We start from the raw sequence: 25,595 nt of genomic DNA, 5'->3' as shown, positions 1-25,595 counted from the left end.
ACAACACAGATTGAGTTTTTAAGGCCCGTTTAAATTATATAAAGTCCTATGGGGAAGAGTTGGAATGCCCATGAGGCAGGGTGAAGCACCCACCTTAAGGAGGCAGAAGTGCAAGAGGCGGAAGCTCTGTCCTCCCACTGCTTCTGCTGCCAGCTGAAGGCCTTCCCTCTCACAGACAAGAGGGAGGCATTCTGTGATGTAGCACTGCCACTCGTCTTACCCGTCCCCAGGCAGAGAAGCGAAGCAGCTATGCATTGCGGAACGCCCCAGTGGCAGAAATGGGGGGGGGGAGGCAGGATGTGGCAATTCCTGTTTCAGCACAGGTGCCAAAATGGGACCAGCCACCCCTGCCACTGGGGATAAATCAAGTTTACATCTAAGCTACGCTCTACTTCCATTCTGCCCTGTCCTCATTGTGAAACGGGGCTGCCAAATTTAAAGGAACTGACCAGAAAGTGTCTTTCTTGCCTACTCTGAGAGCTTTGGGTGTGGGTCCAGAATTGGCCTCCACAGTCACTTACAGACTCATTGTTAAAACCGTGTTTATGGAAGATAATCTTACTTGGCTATGAGTGATCGCCGAAGAAGAAGACATGTATGTAGATTTTCTAGAAAAATTGATACCAGGTAGACCCTCTTATACACATATAAAAAGACACAAAAAAAATATACAGAGAGCTGCATCTGTTAATCGGTCCTTTCCAAAGCTGTCACAACTTTTGTTGGTTTCTTCTTGCGTCAACACTGTTGTCCGCATCTTTACAACACAGTATTTTATAAGACAGGTAACTTTACCTTTCAGCTCTCCTGTTAAACACAGTGTTTAAGAGAAAAGTATGGGGGAAGGAAATTATTTCTTAAAATGTACCTCTTGCTGTAGCTCTTCCCACCGAGTATTGAACTTCTCCAGTTTTTCATTGATCAGTTCATCCAGAACTCCACCATCAGTTAAGGTCTGTGCCAACTCACGAATCTGATTGCGGTTATCTTCTGGGTGTTGCATTAATGTTCCCAGAGACTGAAACATCCATAAACTGTATTACTTGTTTTTGCCATTCCCCTTACACCAAACAAAGGAGCCTTCAAAGCTCTTGTTAAAATAAAAGAAGCAATAAACCTTACATTTCCATTAAAATAGAAGAGTATTCATGAGAAAAATAAAGCACATCAGTGCAACATTTTCTGGCACAAATTATCTGAAATGTGACTAGGCAAACATTAACAAAGGCTTAGATACCACATCAACATAATAAACAGTGTGGCTATAATGTATGCTATCAGGGACGCAGGTGGCGCTGTGGGTTAAAGCCTCAGCGCCTAGGACTTGCCGATCGAAAGGTCGGCGGTTCGAATCCCTGCGGCGGGGTGCGCTCCCGCTGCTCGGTCCCAGCGCCTGCCAACCTAGCAGTTCGAAAGCACCTCCGGGTGCAAGTAGATAAATAGGGACCGCTTACCAGCGGGAAGGTAAACGGCGTTTCCGTGTGCGGCTCTGGCTCGCCAGAGCAGCGATGTCACGCTGGCCACGTGACCCGGAAGTGTCTCCGGACAGCGCTGGCCCCTGGCCTCTTAAGTGAGATGGGCGCACAACCCCAGAGTCTGTCAAGACTGGCCCGTACGGGCAGGGGTACCTTTACCTTTACCTTGCTGAATTAACCATCAGCACAACCAACCAAATCAGGTAACTAGAAACTATTGAATTTGTGATGCTACTCCTTCATTTTTTAGAACAAGAATTGTCAATGTTTTTAATAACTGGAGTGATTCTGGGACCTTTGAAAAAGACTTTTTAAGGCTTTTATTAAAACCTTGGGTCTGTCAGACATCTCTGCAGCAAAACGAGGGAAATGTGATAAATGTAAGGATCTAATTGTAGAGTACAAAAACCTGCAATCCTACCCAAGATTGCTTGGAAGTAATTGCCACTGGATTTGCTTATATAGAGATGTGGATGTCTGTATAAGTTATTTGAGAGGGCATGTGAAGCTGGCTTCACAGGCACCAGACAAAGCATAAGTTTATAAAGCATTTGAATTAAACATCTTTGTTTTTGTTGAGAAGACTACATTATTCTTTTTGACAGTTCCAATTCCACTCTAAGAACGCTGTGGCCTATCTGAACCCTGTGTGCTCATATCTTCCTTTAGTACATAGCAGTGATAATAATAATTGAAAATCTAATGGAACACAATTCATGGAAAATATACATATGGGTGCATAGATCACAGCACACATTGAAGAACATTACGCTTTGATTTAACATAGAAACTTTTTATTGGAAAGGTCTGCGTGTTCCTAACCAGAACGTCAGTACTTACATCTAGTGCTTCTGAGATCTCTTCTGTGCCTTCTTGAATATTTTCTGTTGCCCTGAGTTTTGATTCTACCTCATTCAACCATTTGTTTTCAACATCCAAGTATAACAATAATTCACGCCAACATGCCCATACCTCCTGATGAATGAGTTTTTAAAAAGAAATGAATTTTAATACAGAAATGCTTGAATTTTTTAAAAAAAAACATTTATTTTTTTTGCAAACAAAAAGACATATAACTTATGCTGTTTTACCAGGACATGTGTTATTGGGTTACCTATATAAATGCCACAAAAAAATAAATAAAATCAGGTCATTTCAAAATTCTACAGTGGTACCTCTGGATGCGAACGGGATCCGTTCCAGAACCCCGTTCGCATCCAGAAGCGAACGCAACCCGCATCTGTGCAGGTCGCGATTCGCCGCTGCTGTGCATGCGTGTGACGTCATTTTGACCATCTGCACATGCGTGAACGGCGAAACCTGGAAGTAACACGCTCCATTACTTCCGGATCGCCGCAGCACACAACCCAAAAATACTTACCCCTAAGCTAATTCAACCCAAGGTATGACTGTATATTAAAGTAGAAAGAAAGAACAAAATAATGTTTTTTAAAAAAACTGAAGTTATGAGAATATATTTAATAATCCAAGGAAAGTGGCATAATTTTTAGGATATATTTTAATCCACTTAGTAATAAACAAAAAAAAGTAATTCAATTCTGATTAAGATAAACATGGAAACCATGCTGGTCGGGGTTGATGAGAATAGTAGTCTAAAACAGCTGGAAGGCAACAGCTTGCAGTAGGCTATATTAAAGACTTATGAGGGTAAAAATTGATTCACGACAACTGTCCATTAGCTGATATCTTTTCTGTTACACTTCGAAATGCTCTAATGTTACCAGGAGAAGGAACTGACCTCCAACGTTTTGCACTTCCCATTTAGCCTGCTGCAGAGTCGCTGGTAGTTCCTAGTTAGAACATCAAGTTCCTTTTTTAAGGCCTCATGAGCTGCAGGTGGAGCCCTTGCTATAAAATTGTTCACCGACTCTGTGAGAAGCCTCACTTTCACATCTTTCTGTGTTGCCTCTTCTTTTGCTCTCTGAAAATACATAAATGTATCCATTATGATAGCTGAAAATAAAGCAGTGAATACTGGGGTAAAAACACTGCATTATTTGAAAAGAACATAATATAATTTGCCTGATTTTCCATGCCACAAAGCAGTAGTTAAAAAGATGAGCGATCAGCTCAGTAGCCCCTCCGCTCAAATTTCACTGCTCCATATTCATGTTGTAGAGCAGACATAGGCAAACTCGGCCCTCCAGCTGTTTTGAGACTACAACTCCCATCATCCCTGACCACTGGTCCTGTTAGCTAGGGATGATGGGAGCTGTATTCCCAAAACATCTGGAGGGCTGAGTTTGCCTATGCCTGTTGTAAAGGCTCATATTTTCAAGGCAAGCATTAAGACCCCCTCCACTTCCTCTTCCTCCCCACCTATTCAAGATCTGGCATGCTCCTTTCCTCACTGTCCTCATTATTTGGTAGCGGCTACTGCTCTGGAGTTAATCAGCCCAGGGCCTGGTTGAAGAGAAACGTTTCTGCCTGGTGCCTAAAGGTGTATAATGAAGCTGCCAGCCAAGCCTTCCTGGGGTGAGCATCCTACAAACATGGAGCCACTGCACAAATGGCCCGTTCTTGCTTTCTCAAGTGTAATTGATATAGGGTGTATAGTTTTGAGTTTTCATTTTGTTTTGCTGTCTTAAGTAATATACCGTAATCACATACCATGCACACTCTGTGTGCATCTTTCTGTGTCCTTACCTCAGCTACATACCAGGCTTTCCTTGACATGGTTGCCTGAATCTTTACAAGGCAACTTGTAGTGCTGCTGCAGTGACCCCGTGTAAAACTTGTAGGAAATACTGCAAAATACAGTGCTATTCCTCTTATTACAGCCACTGCTGTCCTTGCTTCTGGTTTAGACTTAAAGAGCTGAACAAGGAAACAAGTCCCCACATTGCCAATATCTAAAATGGCACTAAATGAGGGTGCCAAACAGCTCTGGCTGTACTATTGCCAATATGCATTAATATCCATATCAGATAAAACTGAGAAAACCCGCAATATAGTCAAGGAATGAAATGAATCTATATTCAATGGGAACATTTTCCTAAGTAACATCTCTAACTTAAAGGGATAAGTTAGCATAACAGGGACTTGTCACTTGTTCTATATGTTGTGGGAAAACAAAATGAAAGCACAAATTGTTGCTGAATGCAACCTTCTTATTCCCATTTATGAGTGCCTACAATTTCTGAATTCCATCTGGGAGAAGTTACATTCAGAGGAATAATAGCCCAAGAATTATATACCATCTGATGCAATTATCATAGAAAAGAGAATGGAAGCATATGAGAACAGGTGCAGAATTTGATGTGGGTACCCACAAACAATAAGGACATATACAAATGCAACACTAAATCCAATTAAGCATGGGGGAAGGGAACTTATAGAAATGCAATTCTTTGATGAGTCAAAAAACTTATAACAGATGCTAAATTGAAGTGAAATTACTTTAAACCACCTATTGCTTCGAATTTAATAGTTCTCAAGTGAAGCTCAAATAGCCAGCTCTTTCAAATGAACAAACAGATTGTGTGTAACAATAACTTCAAGAAGAAGATCAGATACAAATTAAACAAGTCACTTTGTATTTTGTTACCTTCAGTTCCTCAACAGCTTTCTGTAATTCATCTGGTGTTTTATATTCAAAATCTCTCTCAAGGTACTCTTCTTCTGCTTGTGTAATCCACTCATGCATCTCTGATAAATCCTTTCGAAGACTCACAGTCTTATCCAAACCACTTTTCAGAGCTGCCTTCTTAGCATAGGCCTTAAAGAAAACAACATGATTTCCTCTTGTAAACACTAGTTCAGACATTAATTGAATATTAAAGTAAATGCCTAGCATAACAAGATTCAATTTTAAGGAAGACAGATTTTAAAGAAGGGTTGAATCTAGACTTTCCCACTTGTGAATGAAGAGGCTCCTTTTGTTCACTGGGGGAATGTGGATCCAGATAAGACTACTGCTGGAGAAAAGAGGGAGGGCGAGGTAATTTTCACTAATTTTTCCTCCAGCCTCCACACCACCTCTCATTTTGTTTTTGAGGTTCCCCCAATCACCAGTGCAGATTTGATTAATATCCCCTCTCCTCCTAACAGCATCAAATTAACGGGGTTTCTGCTCTTGGAGTCAACTCAAAATCTTGTTTCCCAAATGGCACCAATAGATGCCAAGAAGTTGCCAAGTAGGCAAAGTGTTACTGTAAGAAAAATGTGAAGAATGTATCATCTTACATGGTAAGCAATCCGAAATGAAGTTCACTCTTTCTTCTTTCTACTGAAATTTTCTCTTTCTAATTTAGTAATATAAGATCCTACAGCCTTCTGTCTTGAAAAATGACACGGTGAAAATTTCATTACGTTTGCCTTTTTTCAGTACAATTGCTTTTCTGCTCTCTGTGTCTAACTTGTGGCATTTGAAGTTTGTAACAGACAGAAGCTTGTTACTGACAGATGTTATAATGTGCCGTTCCAAGCGGTTTAACTCAGAATCATAATGCTGCTTTATCACTCCTTATTTTTTTGATAGGAATGCTACAAAATACTTTGAGTAAAGCAAAAGCCAGTGAAGATAAAACTATTTATTAGGTGTCATACCTTGCTGGATTTTATTTATCCGCTCCAGCTTATGTCAAGCTCTTTGTTTGCAATTATAATACATTATATTATTGTCAGACTTTAGCACTCAAATCTATCTTTCCTGCGTGCATTTTGACATGGTAGATAAATTTACTAAGATAGAAGGTTAATTAGTGTGAACCACAAATGTCTGGCTCCACCTCTCACATTCAGTAGTTATGCACACAGAGCAGGGGAAATTATGTCAAAGAGAAATCTGGAATTAAATTAAAAGAAGATAGCAAGAGATGGAGTACCTGTTGGCAAATGTGATCCCACTGAGCATTAAGTTCTTTTAGTTCAGTTTGTATTTTCAAAGAAAACTCTGGCTCTGCTTCGTTCTTCATTTTCTTCCCAATCTCATTAACACTATTCAAACTGGGCTGGATTGTCTGGATATCATTTACTAGAGCCTAAAGGATAAAAAAAATGATACACATTGCATTACAACACTCCAAAATATATAGGCATTCAATTAAATAAATTTAAACTAAATTTAATTCTTCTTGGTAATATTCTAAACAATATTGTGACCTGTTGATCCACACATGCAGCAAGCATGTTACGGTAATCATAGTTTCCTAGGGAATTATGGTACTAGCCAAGATCTTAAATCAACTTCAAACTGCGGTAAGTCAAAATATGACTCTCCAAATTAAGCTGCTGTCTCTGTTTTCTTGATCAATTTGCAACCACTTGTCAAGACTATAAGAAATCTTGCTGTGACACAATAGGCCTTTTAAAAAAATGATAGCTGCAGTCCTAATCTGGGTGGTAGATAAGGGTATGAGGGAAATCTCCTTTTACCCACCCACATATGTAAGGACTCTAGAAATGTATAGGATGCAACTGATGAAGAGCAGAAGGTGAAGAACAGCAACTAGGGGCCTTGACAGTTTTCTTTGTTACAGAAGAAATCCCCCGGGGACTATGCAATCAGAGCGTGAGGTGACAGGTGACAAATCTGGGGACCTCAAAGAGGTACCAGACAGACAAGCCCGATAGTGGTCAGTGTGAAGGAGTCCAGAACTTGAGCAAGTATATGACAAAAGGAATACAAATATACATTGTGTATGCTCACATTTATTTAATAAATGCTGTAGCAGGACACTAGCGTAGCTAGTGGGGGGCAGGGTGCGACCACTTACTGCAGGGGCAGCACTTACCGTGCTGCCTGCCGTGTGCCTGAGCCACGCATCTCTCCTGGGAGTGATGCAGCGGTTCAGACATTTGCAGGCACTGTGCCGCCCGGAAAGGTGGCATGGGGCTCATGTCCGCCTGCCACCTGAGCCACCCTGTAGCTGAGGGGGAGGTGGCAGGTGGACTCCTGCAGGCGCTGTGCTTTTCAAAAAGACGGTGTGGGGCCCTCGCCCACCTGCCGCCTCCGCCTCAACTGGAGGGCAGCTGAGGGGGAGGCGGCGGGTGGACGCGAGCCCCACGCTGCCTTTTCGGATGGCATGGTGCCTGCAACCAAGGGGAAGACGGTGGGAGGAGTGGACTCCATGCAGGCTCTGGCGCCACACAGCACATCCTGCCCCAGCACGCCTTGCCCCCTGGGCGCCTGTACGGCTAGCTACGCCGTGGTAGCAGGGATCAATGACACAAAATATAAATTAACTTGCTAACAGAATAATCTCCCTCACAGGGAAATCCAAAATACTAGCAGAAACTGTCTTTTGACAGAAAAAAAAGTATTTTATCTGTCAAACTCAGCATGACACACAGTTTTATGAATGTAAAACTGAGAAACTGAACTTGAACAATTTACTTCTTGTATATTTTATTTGCCTAGAAAAACAGTATTTACTTTGGCAAAAAGAGGCGAGATTATTTTGGATGATTTGAACAGATAAACAGAAGTTTTTTTAAAAAAGTTGAAATATTTTGATTGCTTTCTCTTATTGTAATGGTGAAATGCTGAAGGCCTGGCAGAGCAAAATGTAACTTATTAAGGGCTTCAAAGAGGGCCTGGTAAACATTTCACCCTGCAGTTGACTTCTCTCAATTAAGGTCCCTGACAAACAGAAGGTTGCTGATAAGTTATTTGGTAGCTAAATAACAGCACACATATAAAACTTGACATTTCTAAGGATGTGGGCAGGATTTTTTATTTTATTTTTAAGTGAATTTGTCTGGGAAAGAGGAAAAGCCAAGTCAACTCATCTGTATTACAAGCTATAGTAGCGAAGCCAAGGCTTGTACTTCGCTTACTGAATGTAGTTTATCTGCTGGTGACAAACCATGAGCCCAGGTTGGAACATAACAGTAAGCTAAACTATGGTTGAGTACTGGGGAGCATGGTAGCAGCAGGACAACCACGGGAGGAGTGAAGTGGCTATATTTTATTTTATTTTGTGAATATCTACACGCTTGCAGGTTCATATATAGCCTTGGTTTGGCTTAACGTTACAACGTAACTAGTTCAATATTGTAAACCGCCCTGTGATCCTCAGCTGAAGATTGATATAGAAATTTAATAAGTAAACAAATAAGATAAAATTCAACACAGGGATAGAGCAAAGATAATGAAGTGAATCCGGGGTAAATAAATAGAAGAAGAAGAGTTTGGATTTGATATCCTGCTTTATCACTACCCTAAGGAGTCTCAAAGCGGATAACAATCTCTTTTCCCTTCCTCCCCCACAACAAACACTCTGTGAGGTGAGTGGGGCTGAGAGACTTCAGAGAAGTGTGACTGGCCCAAGGTCACCCAGGGGCAGCATTTGGAGGAGCGGGGATGCAAACCCAGTTCACCAGATTACGAGTACACCGCTCTTAACCACTACACCACACTTATACAATTATTTTGGTTACACATATTTACACTTGGTTACATGCTACAGCTTGTGTTCTGGCATTTGTCTGAACATGCAACATGGAAACTGTGGACAGAGACTGGAGCATGCACACAAATGCCTCTCCAACATACCCAGGTTAGCATGATTAGCATAAAGTCCTGTAGAGGATTTCTCATTGTGTTTGGTTGAATGCCCTTAGAAACTTTCCCCACCACAGGGAACCCTGATTAGACAGGGCTACCAGTCATAGGGAGTTTTCTAAGTACATTCACCAAACATGTTTAGAAATCTTCAGCAGACCTTTGGGCTAATTGTGCAAAGTTATAAATGGCAGCCTACACCCCTAGACATGTTGAGGCATGGCTTATATGCGCACCCCATCTCCATGTTATAATAATTGTTTGTTTAGGCAAACACCAAGACACAGCTTTAGTTACAGCAGGACACAGGAATTAAAAGGCTATTCCAAAAGTTTAATGGTTGAGTTTTGAATCATCTTAGCAATGAAAGGTGAAAATTTGGTAGCAGAAAGTTGGAACAAGATGAAGGAACCAAGATGAGACTGTTAAGTATAATTGTTTAAGTGATACTGAAATTGAAAATACTCTGTATGTGTTTGAATGTGAACTACTGAGGGTTTAACATGGAAAATTCCAGTCAGGAATATATTGAAGCTAGAAAGGGCTCTCTAAGCGTAAATGGATTGATAGTTAACTTAGAATGTTCTCTGCTAGCTCTCACTTGGTGCTTATGTGAGGTACAGTGGTGCCCCGCAAGACGAATGCCTCGCAAGACGAAAAACTCGCTAGACGAAAGAGTTTTCCGTCTTTTGAGGTGATTCGCAAGACAAATTTCCCTATGGGCTTGCTTCGCAAGACAAAACGTCTTGCGAGTTCTTGCGAGTTTTTTTCCTTCCCCCCTTTTTCTAAGCCGCTAAGCCGCTAATAGCCGCTAAGCCGCTAATAGCGCTAAGCCGCTAATAGCCGTGCTTCGCAAGACGAAAAAACCGCAAGACGAAGAGACTCGCGGAACGGATTAATTTCGTCTTGCGAGGCACCACTATTCAACTGCAAATCGCCATCGCTTTGAGCCTTTCTCTGGAAGCCACAGAGAACAAAGGAAGTGCTAATGATATCTCTTCTGAAGAGAAAAACAGCTCCAAGCTAATGGAGTCTGTGTGGAGAGTCACAGACATGATTTTAGGTCTGTTTGGAATTATTTCAATTATGTAAGATGATGAAATATGTGCTGGACATGTGCCTGATATTACACAATTGTTTGAATGTCATGAATTGTTTTATGTTCTGTTTTGAACCAAGTTCTGTATGTAAAGCTTCTGAATAATATTTATTAGTCTTGGCAATTTTTATTCCAAGAGGAGTCAGTTTGTAGGCATCCTATTGCTTCAAGCTGCATAATATTAATATTGAAATAGAGAGAACAGAACACACTGCAATGAAGTGAGAAAGAAAACCAGTGTGACAACCATAGAGAAAAGGCTACATTCTTGATTGTTGTAATGGATGAGGGACTTCAGAGACAAGCAAGACAGAGGAATCAAAGCTTATACAAGGGCACTGAGAAAGTGGTGTCTGGCTGCCTCAGAGGGTGTGGAGTCCTCATTTGTACCAAAGGCCACCACATAATCCTGATCTTCCTTTTCTTCAGAAGTATCACAGAGATTAAGGTCTGAGAGCTATTAATTGGCTTAAACAACATTATACCAAGCTTCAGAGATAAGATTATGCAGGTATAATTTAAAATACTTTAATGAAAGTTAGGAGTGCTGTGTAAAAAGTGAAAGCTTTGACAAGCTTTTAACCTTAGGGGTTAATGGTTCATAGAATGTACACAATATGCGAGAACAGTTTTCAAAGCTGATAAACTCTGTGAGAGAAATAGATATAGATTATTATAGGTTGCAAGATTCATGGTAATTGCAAACACTTCTGGGATAGTTGGAATACTTTGTAAATCCTGCAACAGAAACATCAATACTTAGTGATGTCTTAAGCCTCTACTGGGGCTCTCACAGAACTTGTAAGCTTTGTGAGAAAAACACAATTCACAGAGCTTGTTCATCTGAGGCAGTGGAGCATGTAAAATTATGAGCGAAAAAACGATTTGCAAAATGCGTCTTTGGAATAGATTAAGTACAACACAGGCCATATAAATAGAATTTTTACAGAATATTCAAACTAGACTAGTTCAAGGAAAATTGAAACTAGTTGAGTCAGATAATTTCTGAGTTCTGTTGTGTGTCATTACATTTTCTTGCTGATTACACAATTTGTTTCTTATTGGTCTTAAGTTAGAACAAATTTGAATCAGGGAGCTTAATTAAACAAGCCAGACAGAGTCAGAGGAAAATAAAATCTAAATGTCTGTATATATAATTTACTTCAGTAGAAGCATAGAGTGCCCCAGGGGAAAGGATACAATGCTCATCACACAGAATTTATGAAACTCATAAGGACTGCACAACAGAAATCACATGGCAGTACATTATATATTTACCTCCTGCCACCACCTAGTGACCAAATAGAAAACAGCACCAACTTTAATCCCAATCAAAAACTTCCCAGTATCTGAGTTGTTTTATTTACAAGCCCACACCACTTCACTCTCTTTCCCACTGACTCACAAGTCCATACACCAACTCTTACCCAATGAAATTAATGGCCTTGGCTAACTTAATTCTCTTAATTTCAATGGGTCTACTCTGAGTAAAAGTTGGTTGAATACAACCATAAGATCCAAGTTAGACTCAATGTGAAACTTCCATAATTGTAGCTAAAATATTAGTTAACTGACATATTCTTTCTAGAACTGATTATTGACACGATGTCTTTCCTAGTGTAGCCATTTTGAATCTACATTTTCAAAAAAGTTTTTAATTTTGGCTGCCTGTCTTTTATTTTCTGCCTGCTATTTCTCTCTATTGTTGCTGATCGACGGCTGTGAGAGATGTTTTCCTAATTCGCGATTCCCAGTTAAACCCATGTTACTTTACTTCCACAGGACCAGTGTGATCAGCCTAAGGCTTGGCAGAAGGAAATACTTGACAAAGCAGCATCTCACTAAAATCAGGGGACCCTAGTTCCATAAAAAAGATGCAAGCGGTCCATTGATCCTGCTGGGCTTCAGTACCAGCAAGAATTCTACCACATCCAGGCACATCTCAGAAAGGCATGAATTCTTCACTAACTATTATGCCAGTTTTGATGCAATCAAGCTTTCAACACATTGTGATGCCTCTTGCAATGAGTGCCCATTTATGTTCAAGCCACTCATACATTGCCAGCCTTTCTTTGTAAAAAAGAAAGAAAGAAAGCCAAATTAGATGCAGCATTAGATGCAAATATACGTACATTTATATGCATATGTGGGAAAGACGTAAGTCCCATGAGGTACTATATGTCTACAGCATAGTTTGATAGGTACTTTTATACAGCTATATACATTGCTGTATGCATCTGCTTATGTGTCAGTTTAGGAAACCTGGGAGTGTATATGTGTGTATAATAATGCATATAATATGTGATAATTTGTATTTTTAGCAGAACTGGTAAGAAAAGAACTTGCTTCTCACCAAGGAGCAATATGGGAATTAGAAAAAAACAAAAACCCATGCGGACAAGCTCCACATTGAGATTTTCAGAGAATTTTATTCATAGTGAGGACATTATTATTATTTATTGAATTTATATACCGCCCTATACCTGGGGGTCTGAGGGCAGTTCACATGCTCAGTTAGAGAAAACGTTCCAGGTAAAGACTGGTGAATCAGTCTATTTTTTGTCTGTGTCACTTCTGCACGTGCTCAACCTTCATTCTGTTCCATCCAGTTTCTGAATTAATAATTCAAAAGAAAATTTGAATATGTATATAAATAATATTTAAAAATCACTTTCATCCCAAAACTAAAAATGCATCTTAAATGTATTTTTTTAATGATTTTTTAGCTGAGAACTGTGTTGGTACAATCAAGAAGCGTGAAAGCCAGCGAAAACTAAGTTCTGGCTCACACATTATTCCAGAAGATGCAAATCAGGCCAATTAATATTGGAATTCACAACCATCTAATTTCTCAAGTATTCTTACCCCAGGATTTTGAGAGATCATATAGCAACTGCACATCTGTGGGGGTTAATTAATTAAATGTCAACAGAGAAGAAACATCACTGACATGACATTTTTTCCCCCTCCCAAAATCCTTGCAGTTTCACTTTCCCTCTTGTCTGCCTCCCCCTTCTGACAACAACAAATCTTACAGTCATATAGCAAAAGCAAAAACCAAAAGGAACAAAAGCAAAAACCAAAAGGAACAAAAAGCAAAAGCAAAAACCAAATGGAACAAAAAAAAAAGAAGAAAAAAGAAAAATTAAAGAAAGGAAAAGAAATAAAAACTTCCAATAAAACAGGGGACATACAATATTCAATAAAATAAAATTTACAATTAAAAGGGTATAAAATAAAGAAGCAAAGGAAGGGGGGAAAAAGTTTAAAAATCCAGAATGCAGAAGAAGGGAGAAATGAAATTAGTTCAACTCTAAATTTGTGTCTTTAAAAAGCTAAATGTTCTTTGACTGTACTTATCTGCTTATAATTGTCTCAGACCGTTTTGATTTAAATTTTATCTTCAATACACAATGATGAAATCTCTTTAGTGTTGTAAATTATTAAGCCAAAAATGAGGTAAGGACACTATATAGGAGATTGTCACCAGTGGGGAACAGTGCTGAAAATGCAGAGTTTGCAAATAATATAAGGGGGAAATCTTATTTCTAACATTTCACATATGGATAACATTGTTGAAACACACAAAAACATATAGCCTGACATCATGTTATGGATGTAGATGTTCATGAGGCTTCCTCAACCTCAACCCTCCAGATGTTCTGAGACAACAATTCCCGTAATCCCTGACCACTGGTCCAGCTAGCTAGGAATCATGAGAGTTGTAGGCCAAAAACATCTGGAGGGCCGAGATTGAGGAAGCCTGAGATAGGTGCTGCATTATTATGGCCAGTGGTCACTGGGGAAAATGGCTTATACAGACTTTTAACAACCCATACATGTCATCTACCCTATTTTTATTTTATTGCAAACTATATTTTCTACATCGCTCAAATGGAAATGGCCATTAGTAATGTTTTTCTTACAGAAGCCTATTACAGGGCCAGGATTATAAGCAGGTGATGTTAAAAAGCAGCCCCAGTTCTGCAACAGTTGCCTTGTCTGTATAAACAGTCTTTTTTCTATATGAAAAATGATTTGGTGTCCATGGCAATATGTCTTCTACAACCTTTTATCATGTGAATGAAGGTATGGTAGCAATATACTGGCATAATAAAAAGGATTGCCAAGGAATCAAATTTATTTGATTTTCCTCTCTCTGACTTATTTCATGTAGATATGTTTCATTTGTCAAGCTGTTTTTCCATTTGTTGCTCATATTTGAGTATTATGTATTTTTGGCTCCTTTTCTTTGTTTTTACACAACTAAGGCACTTTTTCATTGAAGGCTACTCATTATCAACCATCAACATGGCCAACAATTGTATTGCGCAGGCTGTCAAACCAACAGTATAAATAGAACAAACAGTATTATTTTAATTCCCTTAATATGGTACCAATGACATCTCCATTTTAAAGTTTGTATAATTAGAAGAAACTGTGCTGACAGATGAATGGGGAGTTCTGTTTCATACCAGGTATGTTACCTCAGTAAAGACATCATGATCAATTACTAACCATATCAGATAGCAGGATTTTTTTGTGGGGGGTGGGGGTGGGGGGTGAGGTGTAATAGAAAGACATCTCCTCAGCCTCTATGAACAGTTTTATCCATAAGCAAAATCTAAAAAAAATAAAAATCCTCTTACAGGTTTTGTACTCCCAGTTCTGCATCTTTTCAGTGATTTACCCAGAAGTTATTACAGTACATTATTTATAGTTTCTAATTAATGTGATACCTCTTGGGCCCAGCCAAACTGGAGAAAAGTTGTGAAACAACTGTTTTGAGTTTTTTTTTTTTTGGGGTTTTTTAACATAATTAGGTTTGAGGATTTATTTTGGTAAATACTATTATAATTCTCTCTTTTTAAAAAAGTTTTTATTTCATTACTGATGGCAAGGGCAGCTAATAATTTTAGTAGGGTGATAAACCATTTTTAAAAAAGGCTACCTCTCATTTCATCATTGCAGCTAGTAATGACCATCCAATTTTTAGGCCCTCTGTCCCCAGACTAAACATGGAATTTAAAATCTCTATTAACTCTACATTATTCTTACATTTAAGAAACAACAGGTTATTGTAATGGACTCTTGTACATATGAACAGCTCGCTGTGTGGAACCATCCACTACAGGAATTCAAAGCAATCTTTGTTAACTGTACCAACATGCAAGCAAAGACAGCAATTGGATAATTACAACAACTTCACCTTGCTTGTGGGATTGTCAGTTACACTGGGTTCCTTTACATGTCTTTTGATTGACATTTGTCATAAAATATTCTGTTCTGTATGCTAACATGAAGTTTCATGAGACAAATAACTCCTACATAATATTTTTACTTGTTCTTCTTACAAAGTTATTGGCACTTTTAACATTTGAAGGAGAATAATGACAGAATTACTAAATGTTTTATACTATTTCCCCTTAGCAAAATGATAGCTAGAAAATTTAACAGTTGGTATACACATTTTGCTATTTCTCGTTAGATAGTTATTCCATTATCAATATTATGTACAAAATGAAAAGAGCTTCAAAGAAAAATCAAGATGCTAGAGGTCATCATAATAGTAAAACAAATGTTTTATGAGGGTATATTTCTGGTATTTTCATGCTTTGTTGTTTTAATGAAAATCACAGCAGCCCAGGAAGCCAGTCGGTTAAAAAAACACTTTAACTTTCAACTGTTTTATAAAGGTAAAGGTAAAGGTACCCCTGCCCGTACGGGCCAGTCTTGACAGACTCTGGGGTTGTGCGCCCATCTCACTTAAGAGGCCAGGGGCCAGCGCTGTCCGGAGACACTTCCGGGTCACGTGGCCAGCATGACATCGCTGCTCTGGCGAGCCAGAGCCGCACACGGAAACGCCGTTTACCTTCCCGCTGGTAAGCGGTCCCTATTTATCTACTTGCACCCGGAGGTGCTTTCGAACTGCTAGGTTGGCAGGCGCTGGGACCAAGCAGCGGGAGCGCACCCCGCCGCAGGGATTCAAACCGCCGACCTTTCGATCGGCAAGCCCTAGGCGCTGAGGCTTTAACCCACAGCGCCACCTGCGTCCCACTCAACTGTTTTATAGATGTCACTTAACTTTAATCCTGCCTGAACTAGAGTCATTATATAAAACAACATAATGCAACAGAAGGACAGTTAGAATAAATATTCGGGAAATAGCTCATCTAATTTTACAAAGGAAGCAGACCTTGTTCTCATACAATGCTAAATCAAATTATGGCTTACTGTAAACAAGTATGCTGGTTCACAGAGAGAAAACCTCCCCTCTTGACGCTCCTATGCTACGCAATGGTTTGCCTTAAGTGTTATGTGCAAACTCAGGCTTGTGGTTTCATAGAATCATAGAATCGTAGAGTTGGAAGGGACCCAAGGATCATCTAGTCCAACCTTCTGCAATGCAGGAATCTCAGCTAAAGCATCACCCCAGCAAGTCACAAGCGGTAAGCCAAGAATCTTGGCTACAGCTCATGGTTTGTTTGACGTGAGATAAAGCATGAATCAGGTGCAGATGCAGCACTGTGCCAAATATTGATACTTTTTAGTTTAGGGAAAAAAGGAACATGGTAAGGCATGAAAAAAGCAGACAGTGATTTTTTTATTTCCTTCTCTCTCATAATGCTAGAGTTTGGGATGAAACAATAAAGCTGAATGTTGGAAGATTCAGTACAGACAAAAGGAAATAGTTCTTCACACAGCAGACAGTTAAACTAGGTTATACGGTACAAGGTGTAGTGATGGCCAGCAATTTAGATGGCTTTAAAAGGATTTAGACCAGGAGTCAGCAACCTTTTCCAGCCGTGGGCCGGTCCACCGTCCCTCAGAGCATGTGGTGGGCCAGACTATAATTTTTTGGGGGAAATGAACGAATTCCTATGCCCCCATGCCCCTAAATAACTCAAGGATGCATTTTAAATAAAAGCACACATTCTACTCATGTAAAAACACCAGTCAGGCCCCGCAAATAACCCAGAGATGCATTTTAAATAAAAGGACACATTCTACTCAGGTAAAAACACACTGATTCCCAGACCGTCCATGGGCCGGATTTAGAAGGCGATTGGGCCGCATCTGGCTCACGGGCCTTAGGTTGCCTACCCCTGCTTTAGACAAACTGGAGGATAAGGATATCACTATCTACAATGGCTGTGCACTACCTTCAGTATCAAAAGTATCATGTCTCTGGACATCAGTTTTTGGAAAACACAAGAGGAGGGAGTTCTGTTGTACCTATGTTTTGCCTATGGGCTCTCAATAGGCAGCTGGTTGGCCATTGAGAGAACAGGATGCTGCAGGCATTTAGGAGTATGTTCTGACACCCACACAAACCATCTCCTAAAGCAGAATGACAATAATTGCATTTGTAGGAAGGCTATACATACAGATGATACTTTGCATTTGCTATAATCTACTTCGTACATTAAATGTACACAAAGTCATGACTTACTGTACACTGTTCTAGCTGTTTCTCAAGTGCTTCTGAATCACCAAGTGCAGGCCACTCTTCTTTTAGAAAAACATCCACTTCAGCCATCCATTTCTTCAGGGTTTTAGAGTCATTCTGTTTTTCAACAAGCAATGCATTTTATTATATGAAGCATTTGTTAGTGATAAAATACAACTGGACGTGTCTTCATGGATAAACATCAAGAGTATCTTTGAGATTGCTAATGTATCTGAATTACTTAAAAATGTAAGCAAATATTTCATTTGTTTTTCCTAATTTGGTCTAATTACTACCCTTATTGATCATCATACCAGGAAATAGCAGTTCTCCCAGATTTTGTTTTCTAAATCATTTGCAATATATAGCAAAATAATTGTATATATTGAGAGTAGCCATCACTAGTATTTGTGCAGATATGCATAGATTCTTTATAGTCTGTATGTGTTAGATCAGAGGCAGGCACGGGGGTGGGGGAGACGTTCTTTTATCCCCCCAAAATATATTTCCTGTTCATTTTCTTCTGATTTTGCATTGCTTTTTAAAAGTGTTTTTCTCCCACCACCATGCACACTTTCTGTGTAGTTTCAGAACAACTGGATGTCATACTTTTTATGTCAATGGGTCTCCTCTGAGTAGCACTAATATTCAATACAACCCTGCCTATATTCCAAGTCCCATTTCTTGGATTAGGCCCCTATAAGGGAAGATTGCTTTTACTCCATATATGGCACTAGGTGAAATGTCACATAGCTGACATCACATGAATAATAAATAAAGGAAGTAAAGAAAATTCCAGCTAACCTGGAACTGTTGTAGCTTCGTGATCAGTTCCTCAAGTTTTTGGCAGTTCTCTGTCAACTGAGTTGATAGCTTCTTCCAACGGCCATGGATCCCTTCAATTTCTGATTGATATTTCTGACTGACCTCTGCAGGAGCTTTTTTAGACATCTCTTCTACAGTTGTGCTTAAATAGTTGAGTCCATTCTGTTGCTCTTGCAGGGAACTTTGCAAAGCCTTTAATAAAAATAATAATAGTGCATTGGCTTATATTAAATTCAGTCTAAGAATAAACCATAATGTCTAACGTTATGAAATCTGTCAGTATGCTTATGGTTATTTTTAAATATATAAACAGCAAGTGTTTGTCAATTAAAACAAACTCACCATGTTTTCTGTGCTTACCTTTAGCTCCCTAAGCCTTTGTTCCATGATTTCTAATTCAGTGACTGTAACCTGAGGTATGGAGAGTTTGGCTTCAGACTGATGAATCCACAAGAGAATAGTGTTCATAGTTTCCTTATACTGCATGGGTGGCAAACTATCGAAAGCTGCATTGGAAGGGGAGAAATGTACATTGCTTTATTCCATGTAATTCAGTTTTGTGCAACTGTAACCATTACACAACAAAAACAAATCAACACACCTCTTTTCAGATCACAACACAACAAAAGCAGACAAGTTGCAACTGTAGCCCTCCCAAAAAAGAAGCAAAGCAAGGTTCTGCCAGGATTCACCCTCATCTTGCCAATCTCCCTCAGCTATAGTGGTTCTCAGAGTAGCCCAGGCCAAAATCTGGTCAAATACTGCACCTCCCAGCTCCCAGTGTTCTGCACTGTTTATCTGGGCTTAACTGAGGATGCTAGTTCTTACTGGAGTATGCATCAGCTGATGGGGGGGGGAATGCTAAAAACAAGGCAAAATTGGAGTGATTCAAGGGTCTTTCTTTACCTTCTGAGTCAAATTGTGTGGTCAATAACCTAATCCCTGCCAAATCAGATCAGGTCAGCCACAATGCCTTGCGTTGCTCTGTTACTCTGCTGTTTTCGTGATTTTCTACTTTTTCCTACATCTCTCTGTTTCCAGGAGCTTTTAAAGAAATTATTCTCCCTGCAGAGCACCAAAGAGCTCTGGATTGTTGTTGCTGTTCTTGTTTGTTGTTGTTGAAGTACAGCGTAGAAGGTTTTTTAAAAATAAAAAACCCCTAAATTGTTCTGCTTTAACAACAACAAATCAGATCTCCTCTAAACTCCACATCAAGTTTTCAATACAAACTTACATTGTAAGGCCTGTTGGAGGAAACAAACAAGCACCAGGAAGAAAAGGTCAGTGTAAACTACAAAGTATACAAGCACTCATTCACTTCTTAACTATTTTAAGATAAGAAAGAGCAAGAGACAAAACCCTGCTACCTCCCCCCCCCCTCCCAATAAGGGATTGTGAATTAAAATGGATTTCTTTTACTTCCTCACAAAAAGGACCTGGACCTATTTGTCTGCACATTGACAGGCTTAATCCACTCCAGAGGGGCTCCTGTGCCTATAAGTTTTATCCACTTTAGCCCCTAGGGAAAAACTTATAGCCATTTTTATATTGCCATTTATAGCAAATGGGAAAACATGGAGCTTTATTTTATACAGAACAGCTTGGATCCTGAATTGTAGTTCTAAGTGAAGAGAGCATGGAGCATCTCAGAAACAGTTTGGTCTAAAAAGTGTTTGGTCTGTGTACTTTAAGTACCACTCTCTCTCATATGTTCTCTCCCCTGAAGTGTTTCACTCAATGATTCTTGCTCTGTTCCCCGTCCTACTGCCAGCTGAAGTGCACCATATAGCTATGAGCAGCAGGGTCTTTTGATTTGTGGCTAACACCTTTAGGAATGCAATTACCAGGGTGCCCATCTGGCCTGAGCACTAGGTGGTTAAAACATCTGGCTTTATCAGGAGGCCTTTGGAATTGGCTGAATATTGGGGTGGTATCCAACCAACTTGTTTCATCTGTGCAAGGATTTCCACTTGCACAATGGAAGATTCCCTTCCTTCCCCTCTCCCCACACACCCACTTGCACCTGCTGCAAATCTGCTCTGGAGGGTTGCAGGAAAACCCAGAACAGGTTTAGGGTGCACAAGGAAGGGGTGGAGTTCCATGGCACAAGTAGAAATCCTCGTGCAAATGGAACAAGTTAGCTAGATACCTCATTTGTTTATGGTCTCTTGCTGCAGGTAATCAACATTTTCTTTTTCCTACTGTTTTATTCTATTAAGGTTTTGGTATTCTGTTTGAATTGTTTTATGATCAGCTGGTGTGCCATTTATTGCACATTTTAGGATTTCAACATCGTTCGTTATTGTGTTATTAGCTACTATTCTTTTGGAAAATAAAGCAGGGTAAAAATCTATTAAATAAATTGAAGCAAATGAAAAAATAAATAGTAGATTGCTCCCCAGTGCCTTTTGATTACTTTCCTCATTGACTACTTTGGGGTTTTCAAATAAAGTTCTTGAGAGGATCTTTTCTTTTAAAAAGTCACCCAAAATTGAAGAAGGGCCAGGGCTGGATTTACTTATTCTTGGGTTACTATGATAGGACAACCTACATCTGACACAGTTTTCCTTTCGAATCAGTTCTTAAAGACACAAAGCCATCTCAAATTTGTGCTTGATGTACCATGAACATTTTGGCCCATACTCTTCTGCCACACTATAAAATAATCACTAGAATAAAAGGTCATTTTCAGGATTTGCAAACTTGAGCTTTTTGCCTTATATGAGAAAACCATTTGTGAAAACAACACAGAAAAGGTTATGATTATTATGGTGGAGATTCAAAACATGTTTAAGAATGAGCACATGCAGTAAAGAAATAGGCAGAAGTCAGCATTTTCATTCTCTCCCATTGCTCCCAATCACATGTCTGTGTTTACATTCCATGCTTAGAAAGTGTGAGAGCAGAAGCCAGCCCTATCTCTTGCATTGTTTTGTACTTTTGTACTTTTTCTCTGTCTTGGAGAAGATGTGAGAGGACGCCATGATTGCTTTGTCCTGTATATATTGCCTAATAAATATAACTTAGATGTCACACCTCATCACCTCAGCTTCCAGCTTTACCCTGCTGTTTGAGTGTGCACATATTTTCGGATATGTGTCACTGCTGCAACATTGCTGCTGCGGGACTGAAGAGTTATGAACGTCCTGGGCTTCCACAAGGAAGACACCCGGAGAGGTTTGTCTCAGTTTGGGAGCTGTGCAGTGCCCCCACCCAGGGCTTCCGAAAGCATAATGTAATCAGCATGTTGCCTCAGATTATAACATGAAAAAGTTTAATTTTAGAATCAACAGGCTGGCCCAAGAATATTTCTCATATTCTCACATCTCATGTTATTTAGAATTGGAGTCTGTTTTAAAAACTATTACTGAAAGTGCCAATATCCTTTTTATGGTTCATGTTATTGTATTCAGAGTATCTATAAAAGCAATCTTCTCTTTAGGACATCTGTTAAATGTTTAGATTAGAACATTAGCATAGCATTTTATTAAACTGCCCCCATTAGAATGGCATTGCAGATGCCTTAAAATAGGTTAACATCTGTAGAGGAACCAGCAACTCACTAGGGTATAAAATAAAGATCCATTCAAGCCAACTGGAATGTTGCCATTGATTTCAATAGGATGTGGCTTGCATGAGAGTGAAGCAGACATTTTCTGCTTTCAACAGTTCTAATTGTAGCTGTTGAGAGAACTCAAACTGAGGAACACAAGTTGGAAATAATCCATTTTCTGACATTTGGCCACACAATATTAACTGTAAAAGCATACTACAGATCTGGAATGCCAATCTGTAACTGTATATAACAGCTTCACAAAGTTAATTCAGAAGACTTGCCTTTTCTCTGCTTAGCCTTGAGAGGCATAGCTATAGAAGACCCTATTCTCTTAGAAGTATTCCCAACTAACACCTGAAATCTGATCAATTTTTCATTATCCTAGATCCTTATAAACAGTTTTCAGTCAGTCCTGACCCTTCTGCTATACTATTTCCTATGCCCATGGCTTGCCAGCCATAGAGGCAAATTGAGCAGTTGCCTGGATTCAGAAGCAGTCACTGGGCAGAGTGAAGGCTCAAGACTAGCTTTTCAGAGATGTGTCACTAGTGCTGACCAGGAGGGAGAGGGGCAAGACAACAAGGACATTGGTGCAGTGCGAGTATAGCAAAGGAACCGATTTGGCGCTCCTGAAAGTGTATCCACACCACCACACTGACCTCCCTGCTGCCTTGCCTGTTGTCCTTCTTGGCAAATGGCTAAAACCCCTCTGTTGAGAAGATAGTGTCACAGATCAACCCCATGTGGTGAGCTGCTTACGCAGGGTTTGTCAGCTTTCCAGGGGTGCCTGCCTAGGTTATGTAAATATGTTGGACAGAGAAACAGAAATATTTGTGTGCACTTTTCAAAAACCACAGAATAGCTGCAGGTGTGAATGAATTTGGGTCCTCCAGATGCTGCTGAACTACTTGTCATCCTTGGCCATTGGCCATGCTTGCTGGGGCTGATGGGAGTGCAACAATATCTGAAGGGCTAAAGGCTCCCCACACTTGTTCTAGGGGGTGCAGTCCAGAGACTCTGGATCTCCACTAGCTGCCTGGGGCAGACACAGTTGCAAAGGACCAGAAATAAATAAGGGGCAAACATTAAACATAAACCTGTCACAACCTGGTCACTTGATGTGTTACTGCTATGCTGTTTAATGTGCTTCATTCACCTAGGACAACATAATGTATCGGTGCAGGATAGTGCATGCCTGTAAATAGGAATTTCATGAAACTGAGAGCGAGGCCACTTGCATAAGCTTTGATACCTTAGATAAGCATTAAGCACTTGTGGGTAAGACTAAGGTGAGCAGAGGAGTTGTAATAAAAGGTCTTGACTTGGAATCAGCTGCTGCATGCCTCATTCTCCAGATGTTTACCATGGGGCAGGACAAGACAAGGGAAAGCCAGATCCAGGTCCTGGTGTAGCATCTTTCTCTCACCAGAATACTTAGCAAGAAATTGATGCTCAATGCATCATTTTTGCTGAGAAGAAAACATCAGATTTATATTCTTCAAAATGCAAGTGTTGCGTGAAGCATCTCTATCCTGCCACTGGGATCTTGGGACTTGTATTCACAGTTCCCACCGGGAAAATATATTCCACCAAGGCCTGAAATTACCTGTCTATGCCACCTTCCTCTGCTCCAGGCATTCAGCCATGAGGAGTGGCTAATTTGCAAGTGCCTTGTGAACACTTGAGCCTTTGTGAACATTTGATTAGAACTCTTAAATAGATTCAGGACAGATAACAGGATATTCGCACTTCACTACCCAGAAGAGGCTTTTCCATCTTCTTCAAGTCTCCCTCTTTCAACTTTCGGATTCCTATTCACAAGTAACTTCTTCACCAAAATCTTTTCTGAACCACTGTAGCTTCCTCGTTTCTGCAGCATATGCCACCTATTACTTCTCTGTCAGCCCATTTTACTGTCCTTTATTTCACCCTGTCCTCTTCCTCACTTTTGCCTTGTACATCTTACTGCACACCTACTGTACAAGCCAATACACCTACTGTATTGAAACCAATTTAAATATACTTTTTTTACCCAGAGAAACCTTTGTAACTGTAGTTGAATAAAAGAGCTATGGCTCTCCAACACAGTAAAGAGCTAAAGAACTTCTTTCAGAAAACCAAGTGTTTGGTTGCTGTAAACAGATTTTGCATATGTAATGTACTTATAGGCCTGTAGATTCTAACTTCTCAGAACAGGCTCTTTGTCACTTCTGTGTCCTACATAGCACCTAATATGACTTCATATTAATGTGTGGTAATGGCAATAACAAAGGGAGTGGAAATTTCCTGATGTTTCATAGGCATGGGACACACACACACACACACACACACACACACACACACACACTTTTCTATCTATTCCCTACAATTTTAACAACATATTGCAGAATTTGAAAACCAACACAATGACAAAATATAATATATGCCCAGCTACTAGTTTAATAAGTTTATCTGATGTACTACTATGCTAGAAGAAGTTGAATAAAGAGCATTCACTGAGGTTATTCACTGGAGTTTTTCTTCTAAATTATTTATATGAAAACAAACATCACTTGCTTTATTATAGTGTACTGGATGATTGCTGAAAAGCTTTTCATGGATAGTAGTTTGCATATGTTACTGGAAAAAATATAGAGCAGGGATAGAAAAGAAGATATTATCTAATAAATTTCACAATTGGTTTCTCCTTTTAAAGAGAAAATAATTAATCAAGAAAATGAGATTGCATTTGTGTTGCAAAATATAAGCCACTTTCATCTGTATCCGACAATGCAGCCTAGGAAATATTATCTTAAAAAGTGATAAATTCAGCAAAAAAGAATCATGTTGCAACAGAATAATTCAAAAGAGCATTCAGTATTTTTAACAAAAACTATTGCTGCAAAGTATAATGCTTCAAACTGCTTGAGGCCTAAAGTATAAATTGCACTGCTAGCAATAATGTGACACAATATTTTTAATTTTCCTACACAATGTTTGTACAAAATATCCTTACCACAGCATTCTGTGTTATGTTATATATGAGCCATTATTAAGAAGCAGAATACTATTAAAATGTATACAAAGGATCAGATTCAGTGCTGCTTTTCCGTGAAAAATGTTTCCTACTTGCAAAAGGGAGGCTGAGATCCAATGGAGGATCTCACTGGAGGAAGGAGGCAATTTCTCACTTCCATTCTCTCTGCAGCTCTCGCGCACAAGCCACCTCAGCTCCTCCAAACCTCCAGAACAGTTTGGGGAGATACAGATAGCTACAATGGAAGGAGGAATCAGTGAAAAATCATGTTTCCACTTATTCTCCAATGGAAGTGTTCCATGAGCAGAGTGTGCTATTCACAAGAACTTTAATGCAAACCAGAAATGTTAAAAATATGTATGTTCTTCAAACTTCTGAAAACAAAAAAATGAAAGAAAGTCAAATCTTAACATTTTGGTTACATGCTTTACATGCTCTTTTTGACTGATACGGGGTTTTCTAGAAGTACACTCTGGTAGATGAATTCATAGCTACATATGAAGCACAACTGATAGAAAATTTATGCCTTCTCAGCAAACCAGTCCCAAATACTAGTTTCAGCTTCTCAGTACATTTTCACAGACCAAAAAAAGGTTAAATTAACTGTTCAATAACTAGCATGAAAACGACAGGGTGAGGGGAAAAA

At 39.5% G+C, this 25,595-nt stretch overlaps 1 protein-coding gene across 10 annotated transcripts in view; it reads right to left on the bottom strand.

The window, feature by feature from the left end:
• DMD (dystrophin) overlaps positions 1-25,595 on the bottom strand; it is a 1,027,161-nt gene that overhangs the window by 572,576 nt on the left and 428,990 nt on the right. For all 10 annotated transcript variants that reach the window (XM_079972189.1, XM_079972196.1, XM_079972191.1 and 7 more), the window contains 8 exons: positions 18,738-18,883; positions 18,357-18,569; positions 17,556-17,669; positions 6,323-6,478; positions 5,044-5,214; positions 3,235-3,417; positions 2,316-2,450; positions 869-1,018 (listed from right to left, as the gene is read on the bottom strand). In XM_079972189.1, the coding sequence (XP_079828315.1) occupies positions 869-1,018; positions 2,316-2,450; positions 3,235-3,417; positions 5,044-5,214; positions 6,323-6,478; positions 17,556-17,669; positions 18,357-18,569; positions 18,738-18,883 (1,268 nt within the window). The remainder of the gene's footprint in view (positions 1-868; positions 1,019-2,315; positions 2,451-3,234; positions 3,418-5,043; positions 5,215-6,322; positions 6,479-17,555; positions 17,670-18,356; positions 18,570-18,737; positions 18,884-25,595) is intronic.

The sequence above is a fragment of the Podarcis cretensis genome (genome assembly GCF_951804945.1).
Source record: "Podarcis cretensis genome assembly, chromosome: 4".
NCBI lineage: Eukaryota > Metazoa > Chordata > Lepidosauria > Squamata > Lacertidae > Podarcis > Podarcis cretensis.
Note: the sequence above shows the minus strand (reverse complement) of the source record. Positions and strands in the feature narration are given on the sequence as shown.